At 41.8% G+C, this 14222-nt stretch overlaps 1 protein-coding gene across 10 annotated transcripts in view; it reads right to left on the reverse strand.

Annotated features, from left to right (window-relative positions):
* Positions 1–70: 70 nt before the first annotated feature.
* Positions 71–14222, reverse strand: part of CAP1 (cyclase associated actin cytoskeleton regulatory protein 1) — a 34075-nt gene continuing 19923 nt past the window's right edge. For 3 of the 10 annotated variants that reach the window (XM_015136064.3, XM_015136059.3, XM_015136055.3), the window contains exons 2-13: positions 12881–13005; positions 12164–12267; positions 10513–10590; positions 8036–8179; positions 7845–7930; positions 6104–6209; positions 4673–4850; positions 2823–3007; positions 2420–2543; positions 2190–2272; positions 1723–1866; positions 71–1255 (exon numbers count right to left, since the gene is read on the reverse strand). In XM_015136064.3, coding sequence (XP_014991550.1) covers positions 1172–1255; positions 1723–1866; positions 2190–2272; positions 2420–2543; positions 2823–3007; positions 4673–4850; positions 6104–6209; positions 7845–7930; positions 8036–8179; positions 10513–10590; positions 12164–12267; positions 12881–12992 — 1428 coding nt within the window. In that variant the 5' untranslated portion in view covers positions 12993–13005 and the 3' untranslated portion in view covers positions 71–1171. The remainder of the gene's footprint in view (positions 1256–1722; positions 1867–2189; positions 2273–2419; positions 2544–2822; positions 3008–4672; positions 4851–6103; positions 6210–7844; positions 7931–8035; positions 8180–10512; positions 10591–12163; positions 12268–12880; positions 13006–14222) is intronic. The other 7 variants (XM_077962542.1, XM_015136089.3, XM_015136080.3 and 4 more) reach the window with 3 other exon arrangements.

The raw sequence follows: 14222 nt of genomic DNA on the forward strand, positions 1-14222 counted from the left end.
TTTCTTATGCTTGGTGTTTTCAGTATTTTTTACGTTCCTGTACAGCAAGTATCACAGGTAAACAACTAAGCAAGTTTGGTATTAACTTTATTCTATTTTCTGTATAACTTTAAGTACATAAAGGTTTATTTCCACAGGCCTCAGGAAATGGGTAGAAATCACAGGACAATCTCTCTTCCCACCAAAAAAAAGTTGCATATTTTGGTAAGTGTTTGTCCTAGAGGGGAAAAACTGAAATTTACATTAGCAGTGCTGTGCAAGATTCTTACATAAATCAAGACCTAAAACCAGCCTGCAGTGGAGGTTTTAGTCCTCTGTTCAGGTGCTTGGACAGAAGCCATAAGCTGATGAGCATGACAGGGAAAAGCAGGCAGTGAAGACAGGTGACAGGCACCTAGCAGGGAAGGAGGATTCAGGAATGCCAGACTCCTTGAAATGGTGTGTTGTTTTTCCTTTTTTTTTTTTTCCTTTTAAAGTCATCTCTATAGGAAGGTGCTAGTCAGGGATCCCAGAGAAAGAAAGGGTTCAAGACTCCATTAACTGCCCTGGATAGCAGCTAGTACCGGAGACTCCTATCTCATGGTTGAGGCAGACCCAGGATAGAACAGAGAATAAAAGGAATGCTTATGGGAAACCATTCTGCATGGAATGCTAGATGGCCAAGCCTCAGCCTTCGGTCCAGTGCAACCCTTGCCTCACTTGTCAACAGTGAAAATTAGTTTGGTTAGAAGAACCATCTGGAAACACACCAGCTTCTGCTACCTTCATGCTCACTGTTAGAAAAAGATTAACCAGTGTGAACATTCTGATCTGTTAATTCCTGGGACTGTTTTCTTTCCAATGGACTGTTTGTTTGTTGGTAGAATAACCCCCAAAAGCTCAAAGCTAAAATGCATCATCAGTCCTAGTCGGCAGTTCCTTAAGAATGGACTGGCGGCGTGGTTGAGCTGATATGGAAAAGCTGCACCTTCCTGCAGAAGATCAACTGACCTGCTATCCCACCCCAAATTTCAGCCTGAGGTATATTTCAGTGAAGGCAGGTAGCTGTGCTTCTCAGAGCAGAGAAGCAGTTTTAAGAGCAGAAAGGTAGAGGAAATCTAGAAAAGAACCGTCTTGATACAGATTTATCCCATGGTGTGAAGGGAGGGCAAAGAACCCAGTGGCACTTCGCTTATCCAGCAATTTCTGTCACTGTGGTGACCAACTTCTGCCCATTCCAGAGGGTCTTGAACTGCTCAGGAACTGGGAATTCATTCTGCAAATAAAGAAGAGACAGCAGGTTTAAATCTGAGCTAAAGAAGAGCTGGGGCTAAATCTCACACATTTCTCCCAATGCTTGCTTCCACTTAACCCCAGGAGCACGGGAGGATGTAGCAAGAGACAAATCATAGAGCCATGCTGTGTTCTAGTGTTCAGCGATCCTGGACAGACAATAGTCTATGGGGTGTAAATAACAGTACATATGGCTTTATAGCACCAGCTTGACAAGGTGCCATGGCTCATCCCCATTCTTTTTTGCTACCTTGAGCTCCATTTAGGCAGAAAGCACCTTCCTTTGGAGCTCCACTACACTGGACTACCTCATTTCTGTGTGTTTTTGGTGTGCATTATTGGGTTTTTAGCTGCTCAGTGCAGAATGTTCATGAAACAGCTTTCTCCGATGCAAGAAATCTTCAGTCCCTTCTGTTTTTAACATCATACTAAAGAGATCAAGAAACTTACAAAGTCACCGCCTTCTGTAGGAATGAGGACATTCATCTCGGAAGATTTGGCACTGACTATTTCACAATCCAGGGAATTCTTGCTCAGGTAAGCATGGCAGCCATCTGTTTTGTTGATGGATATGGTTGGCACTTTACCCATTACCTGCAGAGTAAACCAAGAGAACTGAGTCCCAGCAGTTGGGGAGGACAAGAGTAAGTTGCAGGAAAAGCTTTCCTGTTTCACGTGACTCAGCAACTACATGAAAAGCTCACAGGTGCGCAAGACACTGGATACTTGGGTGGGTTGGGATGGGTCCTGAAAAGAACTCGCCTGAAGAGCCAACCCCTCTTCTGCCACGTCCAAAGCATCTCAGCTTACAGACTTTGTAGAATCAGATTCCCACGAAAGCAACATCTGTGGGTCTACCATGTCTCTTTCAATTAATTCCTCAGGGACAAAAAGAAGGAGCCAAAATATCGAGTTACCTGAACTTTGACATCCCTACTGTTGATTATCTCCACAATGCCCACCACGTCATCGAATACCAGACCAAGTTTCTTACAGTTATCTAGGAGAAGAAAAGGAGTTTGTCAACAGTATAACTTTAAAGGAAAGTAATATACATTTAGGAATCTTTAAGATAGGGTAGGTAAAATGATATTAGCCTTCTCGGGCTCTGGGACGGGGCTTGCATGGGACAGTGACAAAGACTCACCTACTGTAATGGAGTTAATTTTGCCCTTGATTTGCAATGTCGTGTTGACACACTTGTATATGTAAGCCACCTGTTTCAGCTCTGTGTCATCAATCACCAGGTTGGAAACATTTTCCTGATTTTCCTATTAGAGAGAGAGCCCAGGATTCTCATCATAAAGCACACACCAAACAAAAAAAACCCAGGCTATCCCAAACTTTTTGTTATTGCAATTGAAGCCAGAACTCTGCCCTCATCTAGCTAAGCTCCATTTAACCCCGTCCCTACTCCTTTTCCCCAGGAGGCGGAGGTTGCAGTGAGCCAAAATCGCGCCACTGCACTCCAGCCTGGGCGACAAAGTGAGACTCCATCTCAAAAAAATGTAATAAAAATACCTGCCCCTGTCTAGGTATTTTTAACTTACCACTCTCCATTTCTTGCCCTCCAGTTCAAGTACAGCTGGCTCCTTCTTTGTGGCTGGTTTGGGGGACGGGCTGGTTTGGGGTTTAGGTGCAGAGAATGGCTTGGGGCCACTGCGTACTGGACCACTCTGAGCCTTCAGGGCAGGGTTCTTGTGAGTCTTCATGTCATCAGATACGTGCTTCAGGGCTGTAAGAACAACAGCTACCTTGTTCCTGTCCTTCATACCAGACCTCTGAGCTGCTATCATCACGTTAAACATCCTTAACAGAAAATTCAAAGCCAAAAACCAGAGCCTTTGAGGTGTTCTCTTGCAAGCAGTTTTGAAGAAGTACTTTTATCATTTCTCTTCTCCCCAAGGTTAAATTATATGGTTCCATTAACAATAACAACATGGAATGTGTATATACTGTGGTTGGCAATAGGGAGTAAATGCACAGAAAAAGACCTAGAAAGACATATCAAATATATATGCACAAATATGTAGTTTTTAAAGCAATAAAGGAAGAAAAATAAGTCGCAGTAAAGAAAATTTGGTAAAAGGAAAAAACAAAACAAAACAAAAAACCCTCACTCCCCACAGCTAACTAACCCTACTTCCCCTACCTCCTCAGTCAGTGTTGGCATTTGCGACTCTACAATAGTTTTCTCTCTATATATATATATGGTTTTGTTGGTTATGATCATACACATTGTTAATACATTTAGTTCAACTATTGACACTTAAAAACTTTCTCATGTTAACCTGTAGTTTAGTATCTTTCTAGGCCAGGCGCTGTGGCTCATGCCTGTAATCCCAGCTCGCTGGGAGGCCAAGGCGGGTGGATCACCTGAAGTTAGGAGTTGGAGACCAGGCTGGCTAACATGGTGTATTTTTAGTCTCTACTAAAAGTACAAAAAAATTAGTTGGATATGGTGGCAGGTGCCTGTAGTCCCAGCTACTTAGGAGGCTGAGGCAGGAGAACTGCTTGAACCTGAGAGGCAGAGGTTGCAGTGAGCCAAGATCACATCACTGCATTCCAGCCTGGGCAAAAAAGTGAGACTCTGTCTCAAAAAAATAAAATAAAATAAAAATAAAAGTAAAAATATATTTCTTTTATGTTTTAAGGGAAAAATAATTCATGATCTCCCACAGCAGGCTGACACACGCCTTGCTTTGAACATGGCCTGATCTATGTTAACTGTATAACAAATACTGAATGGCCTTTATCTCCACTATTCCTCGTGGTTGTAACTTACATACTAGATTTTTTTTTCTTAAACGTTACGTGGTTCACTGTAGAAAAACATGTAATGATGGCATACATTTCATCAACAGGACATGTGGTAGTTAACTAACCATTTCTCTTACTGTTGGATTTAGGTTGTTACACCATTTTTAGCTACTATGATTCCTAGAAGTGGCTGGACAACTCAGACTTCCACCAGCTGTGTTAAGGGTATCTACTTTCTCTATACCAACATTAGGTCACTCTCATGCAAATTTTCCATGTAACCAGTATGCATCTTCTAAGGAAGTTAACCCCTAACACAGTGCCTTCCCAGAGGCCATGTGGTGCTACGGAAAAAGCTCTGGGGAAAACCGCCAGCTCTGTGCCTTGGCACAAGAGGGTACTCTATATATGCTACCTAATATTAAGTCACTTTCCCATGGGGCAGAGGGCTTCCTCCAACTGTGATCATCATTTTCAATTTCCATTTAAGCCAGCTTTGCTGTCTCTTAAAGGAACAGGACACAATGACTCCCACACAAGTCAGGGTTGTGGTTTACAGACTAGTTGTTGGGTTCTGGTTGGTGGGGTCTGGCCCACACAACTTGTTGTACTGACTGTTTGTGTCAAAGTGTTCACTCACCATGTGTGATGCTCTCCCCCTGATTAATTTGCGCAAACAGTGCTGAGCGGGAAGCGGACTCATCTGAGCCTGAACTGGTAGAGACTGGGGGAGGAGGGGGGCCTGGCGGAGGGGGAGGAGGACCTGATCCAGCAGAGGGTCCAGATGGCAGTCCACTCAGTTCTTTTGCCACAGGCCCCTGAAACAATAAGAGAAGGTAACATCGTCATCCTCTCTCTTCCCCACTGTACCATTCCCAGTAGCACCCTATATGTGGCCAGTGCACATGGGGTCCCCACTACAGCCTCTGAGGCAATGATTAATGCGTCCTACCCATACCCAACTTGGCTTTATGCCTTCTCACCCTTTCCCGAAGATCCAGCTCTCAGTTCTATTTCTTGACCATCACATTTTGCCTTTGACCTCACCTGATTCCAGCTTTAAAAACTCTTTCCACAAATCTATTTGACATCTTCCTTAGTGTGTTACCAGTACCTCAGATTCAACAAGTTCAAAACTGATTTCATCATTTCCTGCCTGCTCCCCTCCCTGTATAATCATCCCCTTGTCCCTGTTTCAGTGAAAGATGTTACCATCCAAGGCTGACTATTCAATCTTCTTTGAGGATTCCAACTTCTTCAACCTTATCAAATCTCTTTCTATTATCTTGGTGCTATCTCCTGCAAATGTTTTTCTACTATCTCCCAAACACCATGACTACTTTCATAATCCGAGCATGAGTCCTTATCCCTAACCTATACACTGAGACTCTTAAAGACAAATTGGATCATTATCACTCCCTTGCTCAAATATCTCATCCCAAAGTCTCAGCCTACCTTCCTTTCCAGCCTTTTCTCCTAAAAATCTGACCATTTCCCCTTATTGAAGCCAGAGATGACCAATCTCTACATTTACTCTGCATTTATTTTGTTTAAGCTGTGCCTTTTGTAGTATCCCACTTCTCACTGCCCTATACTTCTTTCAAGTCTCACAGAAGAGTATATACCTTCAAAGCATAATCTCTTCTAGTGAGAAGCACTCTTCTTTTCCTCATATTCTAGAGTCTGTATCTTTATTATAGCATTTGGCTTAGTGATTTGTACTATTGTACTGGGGTTTTGCGTTCCTATTTTTAAGCGCCTTAAAGGCTGGGACAGTGTAACTCATTTGTGTGTGTCTCCCACTCCAGCACCAATCACTGTCCCTGACATGTTTATTGAAATTGAATACCACCAAGTATTCCTTCTCCTATGATCCTTGCTTCCTTTACTCTTTTTTCCCTTTCTTTCTCCCCCTTTTCTTCCTCCCTTCCACTGAAAAAACTAGCATTCCCTCACAGACTTTGGTAGTGCTGAAGTCTAAGAAACCTGTGGACCCCACGCTGGAGAGAGAAAGCGGGAGGGAGGGAGGGAGGGAGGGAGGGAGGGAGGGAGGGAGGAAGGATTCACTAACCGTTTTGCTCCAGGCCAGTCCGGTGGTATGGAACTCCTTAATGTAAGCCTGCAGCTCTGTCCATATACTTAAATAAGCTTTGACCCAGTCTACATGCTTCTTATCCCTGGGAGGATTAAAGAAGAACTTGTCACAGGTGGTCCAGGTACATAACAATGGTGATTCCAGAACCCTTCTTTCCTATGGGCTCACATTCTCCTACCTGTGGTGTTTCTTAGGCTCTGCTCAATGGCAGCTTTTCTGTCATCACCAAACTTCTATGTATACACAACCTAGTCTATTACCCTAATCAGACCAAACTCCACTAAGATAGAGACTCTGGATTCTATCTCTATCTCTCATAGCAATGTTTCTCAAACTGTTTTAAGTACCAAAACTTTTTTTCTTTTGACCATTTGCTTATTGAAACTTTTTCCAAAGTAGAACCTAAACACAATCTAATATGTAAAACTGATAAAAGAAGACAAGCAGACATTCTGTACATAAAACCATGGTAGAGAGGAGAGCTCTTAAGTATCACTGTGGAACTCTAAGAAACTTAACTGCCTTACGAGACAATGCCTTATGTCAAAATATGCCCACCCCCACCAAAAGCAAACTTAAACTTTCCTTTAGGAGGAAACAGCACTAAATTATAGAAATAGCATTGTACCTATGGTCCAAGTCCCCTCTCTTCTTGTATATTAGCTGGGAAGGTTATTTAGCCTGAGACTTAGTTTCCTCAACTGTAAAGTGATGGGATAATGGTGGGATATATCAAAACACTGTCATGCTTAATTCCATGTTGCTAGAAGGATAAAGAAGTGCCTGTTGTTCTGGGACACATTTCACTCACAGGAACGTGCAGTATTCTTTAAAAAGAGTAGTTAATAAATGTTTGTTGATTGATGAAGGATGGAAGAAAGGAAGGGTTTGCGTAGACATGCAACTTAATAAATTTTGCCTGCAATCATTCCAGTTCAAAACCAGCAATGGAGAAGTCAGAACTGGTAGACGTATGTGGTTAGACATACAAGGACTGCCTTATGTAATACCTGCATTGGCTAGGCAGCCTTACTCTCACTTTAACTGACTGCATGAAGAATTTCTATTAAGTCCTATTGAACCCTTTGCCATTGGGCCAGATAACAAATTCTCAACAAAGAAACAAAATCTTATATAAAGGGCATTAGTCCATGTTACTGTCAGCAAAACTTCCTAAACCGAGAAGGCTAAAAGGGCCTCTACCAACAAAGGAGAGAAAGCAGAAGTGGAAGCAGAAACATTTCCTGTTTGCAAATGCAGCTGTGAGACAGTATCTATAAAGCTCTCCAGAAAGCAGCCCTGAGATAAAACCAGCACAGTGGCTAAGGGCAGCCTTCAGTAACTCCAAAGTGCTACTCCAGCAAGTAACCAAATGGGTTTATCCTTTACCCCTTGAGAAAAGGCTGAACTTGGCTGGGCACAGTGGCTCATATCTGTAACCCCAGCATTTTGGGAGGCCAAGGCAGGAGAATCATTAGAGACCTGCCTGGGAAACAGTGAGATCTCATCTCTACGAAAAAATTAAAAAATTAGCCAGGCATGGTGCAGCATGCCTGAAGTCCCAGCTACTTGGGGGACTGAGGTGGGAGGACTGTTTGAGCTGGGAGGTTGAGGCTGCAGTGAGCTGTGATTGTGCCACTGTACTTCAGCCTGGGTGACAACACGAGACACTGTCTCAGAAAAGAAAAAAAGAAAGAAAAGAAAAGGCTGAACTTACACATCTTTGTACTCTTTGAGGACTCGGTTTGTATAAAACATGGCAGCATCATTCATTTCTTTCACATAAGGGCCAGGCTTGGGAGCCTAGAGAGAAACAAGCTGTCAGTGACTCAGGACCTCTCCAACTATATTGCCTTGCCTCTTAGAATCTATACCCACACCCCCAGCCCTGGAATCTGCACTGCTCACCATAGCCACCCAGCCCAGGGCCTGGATACTTTCGCTGACAGCTGACAGGTGATTAAACAACTTGCTGCCTCGGTTCTTCTCCCGAAAGGTTATCACTTCTTTGATCTGCTCTGAGATGGGTGCCAACAAATCGGAAAGCTTATTCTAGGAAAAGATACAAGAAAAGATTCAGGTTAACATCTTTCCACAAAGGTGTCTATGCCTTCTGATCCTGAAGGTAAGAATTCTCTATGGACTCTAGTGAGTATCCAAATAAACTGCATTAGTCCTGTCCTGATTCCTAAGGCTAAAATACTGCTCATCATCTCACTCTCCTCATAGAGTTCCAACTCCTCAGGCTGTACCTGATGGTTCTTCATGATCAGGATCCATACTTCAGCTATACCACAATACCTCCATTTCAGCCACTTGTCTCTTTTCTGTTCCACTTAGAGGACATACACTCAGGACATCATTCCTGTGCCTTACTCATGATGTTCTCTTCTTTTTCCATGAATCCACATTTTCCTCATGCTTCATGAGGGTCCTCCAACCCGGCCACACCAGCCTCCTACAGCATTTGTTGTCAGAATAACCAATTTTGGCATTTTATCACTCACCAATACAAACTATTAATGGACCCATGTGAATATGTTTTACTTTCTCATTAGTTCTTCAAAGATGAGCTCTTTTATCATCATTAAAGCCCTCAATGCATTGCTAGTCATGTAGTAGCTGCTGGGTAAAGAACTGATGAATCAAATGCAATTAGGGGGCTTAGTCTGGGCATGGTGGCTCAGCCTATAATCTCAGCACTTTGCGAGGCTAAGGCAGGAGAGATGCTTGAGACAAGGAGTTCGAGACCAAACTGGACAACACAGCACGACTTTGTCTCTACAAATAATAGAAAGAATTAGGGCCAGGCATGGTGGCTCACGCCTGTAATCCCAGCACTTTGGGAGGCCAAGGTAGACAGATCGCTTGAGTCCAGGAGTTCAAGATCAGCCTGGGCAACATGGCGAAACCCCATCTCTATAAAAATACAAAAATCAGCTGGGCATGGTGGCACATGCCTGTAGTCCCAGCTATTCAGGAGGCTAAGGTGGGAGAATCATTTGAGCCTGGGAGGTGGAGGTTTCAGTGAGCCGAGATCCTGCCACTGCACTCCAGTCTGGGCAACAGAGTAAGACTTCATCTCAAAAATAAATAAATAAATAAATAAATAAATAAATAAGCAAGCCAGGCGTGGTGGCGCACACTGTAGTCAAGGCTACTCAGGAGGCTGAGGTGGGAGGATCATTTACGCCTGGGAGGTCAAGGCTTCAGTGAGCTGTGATTGCACTACTGCACTCCAGTCTGGGTGACAAAACAACACCCTGTCTCAAAAAACAGATTTTTAAAAAAAATAATAAAATAAAAAACAATTAGGGGCTTAGCATTCAAGTAGGCACCTTGGCAAAATGGATGAATTTTGTTTGTTTGCACCCTTCCTCCAAAGCTCCATTTCCTGAACATCTCAATTCTCAGATCTTAACCATTCAGGACAGATTAAGAATTAGAATCTAATTCGACAGATTAGAATTAGATGGTATCTATATATACATACACACACATTGTTTTTTGAGAGAAGGTCCTGTTCTGTCGCCCAGGCTGGAGTGCAATGGTGTGTTCAGGGCTCACTGCAACCTCAAACTTTCAGTCCCAAATGTTCCTCCCATTTCAGCCTCTCAAGTAGGTGGGACTATAGGCATGTACCACCTTGCCTGGCTACTTTTTTTTTTTTTTTTTTAATTTTTTAGTAGAGACAAGGTCTTGCTAAAGTGCTGGGATTACAGAAGTAAGCCAGTATGCTTAACCAGAATCTAATATATATGACATTATTTTTATATTATCTAGGCATGCTGAGAGTCAAGGGTTTTAATACAGCATTTAGGACAACTTGCTTTATTATTCCTCTGTAGGAAAGCCAAATGCAAAAGAAGGAAACCTATTTTCTTTGACTCCAAGAGAAATCTAAATTTTCTCTAATTCAGCTTTTCACATCTTGCACCATAAAATTCTGAGGTGGGAGTAAAATTAAAGGGAGATTCTCCCAACCAGTGAAGGATGAAGAGAGAAGCAATACTACAGGAGTTTTAAGATCTCCACAGGAGCACTACTAAAGCCCATCCACAGTGAAGCAAAAGAATCATCTTTAAAGGGCTTTGGAGACACTATGACGAATGTGGACTCAGCAAAGAGGGAGGCAAGCAAAGTCCCAGGAATAACCACGGGCCTATGCAAAATGACAGAGAAAAAGTCAGTAGAGACCATTAAGTACTCAATAGTACCTTCCCATTAAGGCACTTGAAGTATGGCTCTACCTCTGGGACTTGGTATGAATATATATTATCAAAAGCCTAGTAGGTCTATTTTAAAATGTTATAATAGCTTGACAGAAATCTCTCAACTCGTCCTGAGCATCAAACCAAAATGAAACCAGCTAGTAGTGAACTTACATCTGCTGGCTGTTGACACTGAGAAGCTGTAACCAACAGAGCTCGCTCCAACTTCAAACCTGTGTGGACCATCTCCGCCTGCCAGAAAGAAGAATCAGCTATTGATGACACATTATAACTGGAGAAGTCTTGATAAGAATAACCTGAAACCTCTACTTCCATGTACTCTGATAGCAACCCAGGCACTTCATGTTATCCTCCTCATGTATTCCGGATTCCAGGGACTGATAGCAGAATTACATATACTACTGTTCCTACTGGAACTCATCAGGGACACACATCCAGAGTTGGAAGTGAAGTTAAATGAATAATCACCTAGCCTTAAATGAAGTCATGTTAGCACCTTACACATGCATTGTGATACTGTGCACTGAAAAATCCTTCCTATTTCACATCAGCAAAATAAAACAAACGGCAACCAAAAAAACACCTTTCTTTTCTCAAAAATTGGAGACAGGAGTAAAGGCAAAGGCCTAAATTTATGCCAAAAATTCTCAAGGTATTTACTCCTTTAGGTTAAAGCTATCTCTCAAATGCTAGATACCATGACCCATTAATAAATAAATAAATAAATTTAGTGAGCTTAATACAGCAAAAGTATGAGTGCAGCACACCAACTTCAAGTTATTTCCAAATAAAAAGTTAAAAAAAAAAAAGTATAGCAGAAGTAGTACAAATATCATTTTGTGAAACTTTTATCTCAGTTACAAATATGTTCTTTATTTCTAAGGGTCATTCGTAGTCAAAAGAATTTAAGAAGCATGAGACTATAAGCACTATTAAAATACAAAAATTCAAAGAAAGCAATCTATTTTTTTCTGGATTTGCATTTTTAAAACACAAATGATAAATGTTTTAAAGTTTTTTCAAATGTTACAGAACTGTATAAAGTAAAAATGCAAGCCTCCACACCCTTATTAAAGTCCCAGTCCCACTCTCTAGAGCCAAAACCATTGGCAACAGATGGTATTTGAGAGGCTCAAAATAGATTTTCCAAAACCCAAGCAACCAGTCTTGGAGAAAGGTTTAGGTGAAGAAGATCCCGAGCATGGTTACTGTTTATAAAGGATCATTCGGTGAGCTAGCAGGAAGGTTTTTTGGGTCCCAAAAATAGAGGTAGAATGTATATGTGAGTGTGGGGTGGGAGTAGGCAGTGGTGGTGATGACGTAGGAGGCATAAAGGAAGGTGGGAGGAAAGGCACCTGTCACTGCCTACTTCATATTCTTGCTGTGGGTTAAGTGTGAAAATAACCCACATTAGCATAACTAATAACTATCAAGCATAGTTTTATAAATGCTAAGTCATGATAATGACTCCTTTAAATAAGCCACTGTAAGTTTGATTATATAATATGTTGGGATCAAACGAGTGCATGTTCTTCGCTACAAAGATGAACAGAACCATATTTTATGTACCAAGCAAGCTTTCTGTACAAATATGTGATAAAAGCAAGGGGCCTAGAAAAATAGGAGGAATCGTTTCTGTGGCTGGACTGAACTCCTCAGTACAGGTAAAAGAAAAATAACATGTGTAATGCCTCAAACCAAGAGGCACTTCTCAAGGAGCTCTTAAACCAAGGATGAGGACCTTGGCTGACTGAAGAAAGCTGTCAGTCCTTAAAAGAAGGAGAAAAAGGCAAAACATCCTTACATGTTTCTGCACGTCTCCCCCAATCTCTTTACTGATCTTCAAGTACTCTGCCACAGGACCAGCAAGCAGTGAGTCAAATGCCTGCACATACGGAGCTGCTCCTGCTAAAGACAAACACACCACGAAGAATCAGCCGTGCATCAGAAGGAGGCTTCTTTAAAACGTGCTTCTATATGGAAGTGAGGAGGCAAGGTAATACAGTCAACAGGATACTGGAACAGGAGTAAGGAAACCTGGGTTCTAGGTTCAGTATCACCACTAACTGGTGTGTGACCTTGACTAAATCCCTTTTCCTCTCTGAGCTTAATTTTCTTTATCTATAAAATGAAAATAAACAAAATGATCCTCCAAGGTTTCTTTTAGTGCTAACATTCTATGTTTCAATTGCTGCATGTGCAAAATGTCCAATTTGCCAATTGTTTGGAGACAGGAATTTTATTATCACTTGTCATTTGACTTATATTGGAGTCATTCTGCTAAAGAAAGAACAGGAAATATCACACAAGCAGGAAGTTCTTGTGTTAAAATAACTTAACCACAGGCCTCCCTGTACAAGTCATTTCCTTTCCTCTCTTATCTGTTCACAGCAATACAAATTACAAAAGATAAACTATCTAGATTAAGTTTTGGGAAGTTAGCTCCAAAGGAGAGAATAATAGAAAATTTTCAGGCCAAGACACTCAAAGAAAGCATTCTGCTGGGCTGTGGACTGCTTACCTTTTGAAGGACTGTCTCCATACCCACGGTGCATGTCAGAGGTATGGGACACTGCCTCCAGGCGGCCCACTGCCCTCTCCAATCTTTCTACCAGATTTTGCATGTCAGCCATAATGGACCACCTGCTGAAACAGATCAAATGTCATTTGTTATTTAAATATTAAATAGCACCTACAGAGAGAAAAACAGAAAATTACTGGTCACCCCCAGGTGGATGAAGAAGATGCCAATTCTCAGGAACAGAATAGTTTAATAAAATTAAGATGTCATCTGCAAAATGGAACAATACAAAAAATCAGATAAAAAAGTAGTCTAGTATATTTACAAAATCAAAAGACCTCAGTAAGCAAGAGAACTGCTCAGGAAAAGGTGTTCACTGAAGTAAATGCTTACTCATTCAAATACTTACTCAATATTTACTATGATACTGTGTGTGGAAAGTTAGAATTTGCAAAGGATAGTCATATATATTATCTCAGTTTGAGCCTCCCAACAACTATTCAGGAACAGAAGGATGATTACTACATGCTTAGTGATAGAAAACTTAGTTTCAGTGAAGTTAAATGACTTGCCTAGTCACACAGCCAGTGAATAGAGAAGCCAGTACTCAATTCATCTTCTGGCTCTAAGTTCAGTGTGTTTTTTCCCACAACATCCTCTGCCTGAATGTGAAATATCCCAAACCAAGATGAACAGGATATTTACTCTTCCCTCAATAATTTTTTTTTTCAGACAAAGTCTCGTTCTGTCACCCAGGCTGGAGTGCAGTGGCAGGATCTCAGCTCACTGCAAGCTCCGGCCCCCCGGGTTCAAGGGATTCTCCTGCCTCAGTCTCCCAAGTAGCTGGGGTTATAGGTGCACACCACCATGCCCGGCTAATTTTTTGTAGTTTTAGTAGTGACAGGGTTTCACTATGTTGGCTAGGCTGGTCTCGAACTCTTGACCTCAAGTAATCCACCTGCCCTGGCCTCCCAAAGTGCTCGAATTGCAGGCGTGAGCCACTGTGCCCAGTCTGCCCTCAATAATTTATAGTCTAATGGGGAGACTTAACATATGCACTAACAGCTAGGAAACAAATAGAAAAAAAATGTTAAGGTGACATAAGAAAGTTGCTGATAGAGAGGCATGAGATTTCAAAGACGGGAGGAATATATCAGCTGGAAGGATCAGATAAGGATATGATGGAGAAGCTGCCATTTGAGCCAGCCTTCAAATGAAGATGAGAAAGATCTGGACATGCAGTAGGGAAGGACACTAGACACATCCAAAAGAACTTGTTATAGATCTTTCACAAGTACTATCTTATCTGAACTAGCCTAACTCAATGTCTAATATCCCAAAG

Source organism: Macaca mulatta, chromosome 1 (genome assembly GCF_049350105.2).
Source record: "Macaca mulatta isolate MMU2019108-1 chromosome 1, T2T-MMU8v2.0, whole genome shotgun sequence".
In the NCBI taxonomy this organism is placed as follows: domain Eukaryota; kingdom Metazoa; phylum Chordata; class Mammalia; order Primates; family Cercopithecidae; genus Macaca; species Macaca mulatta.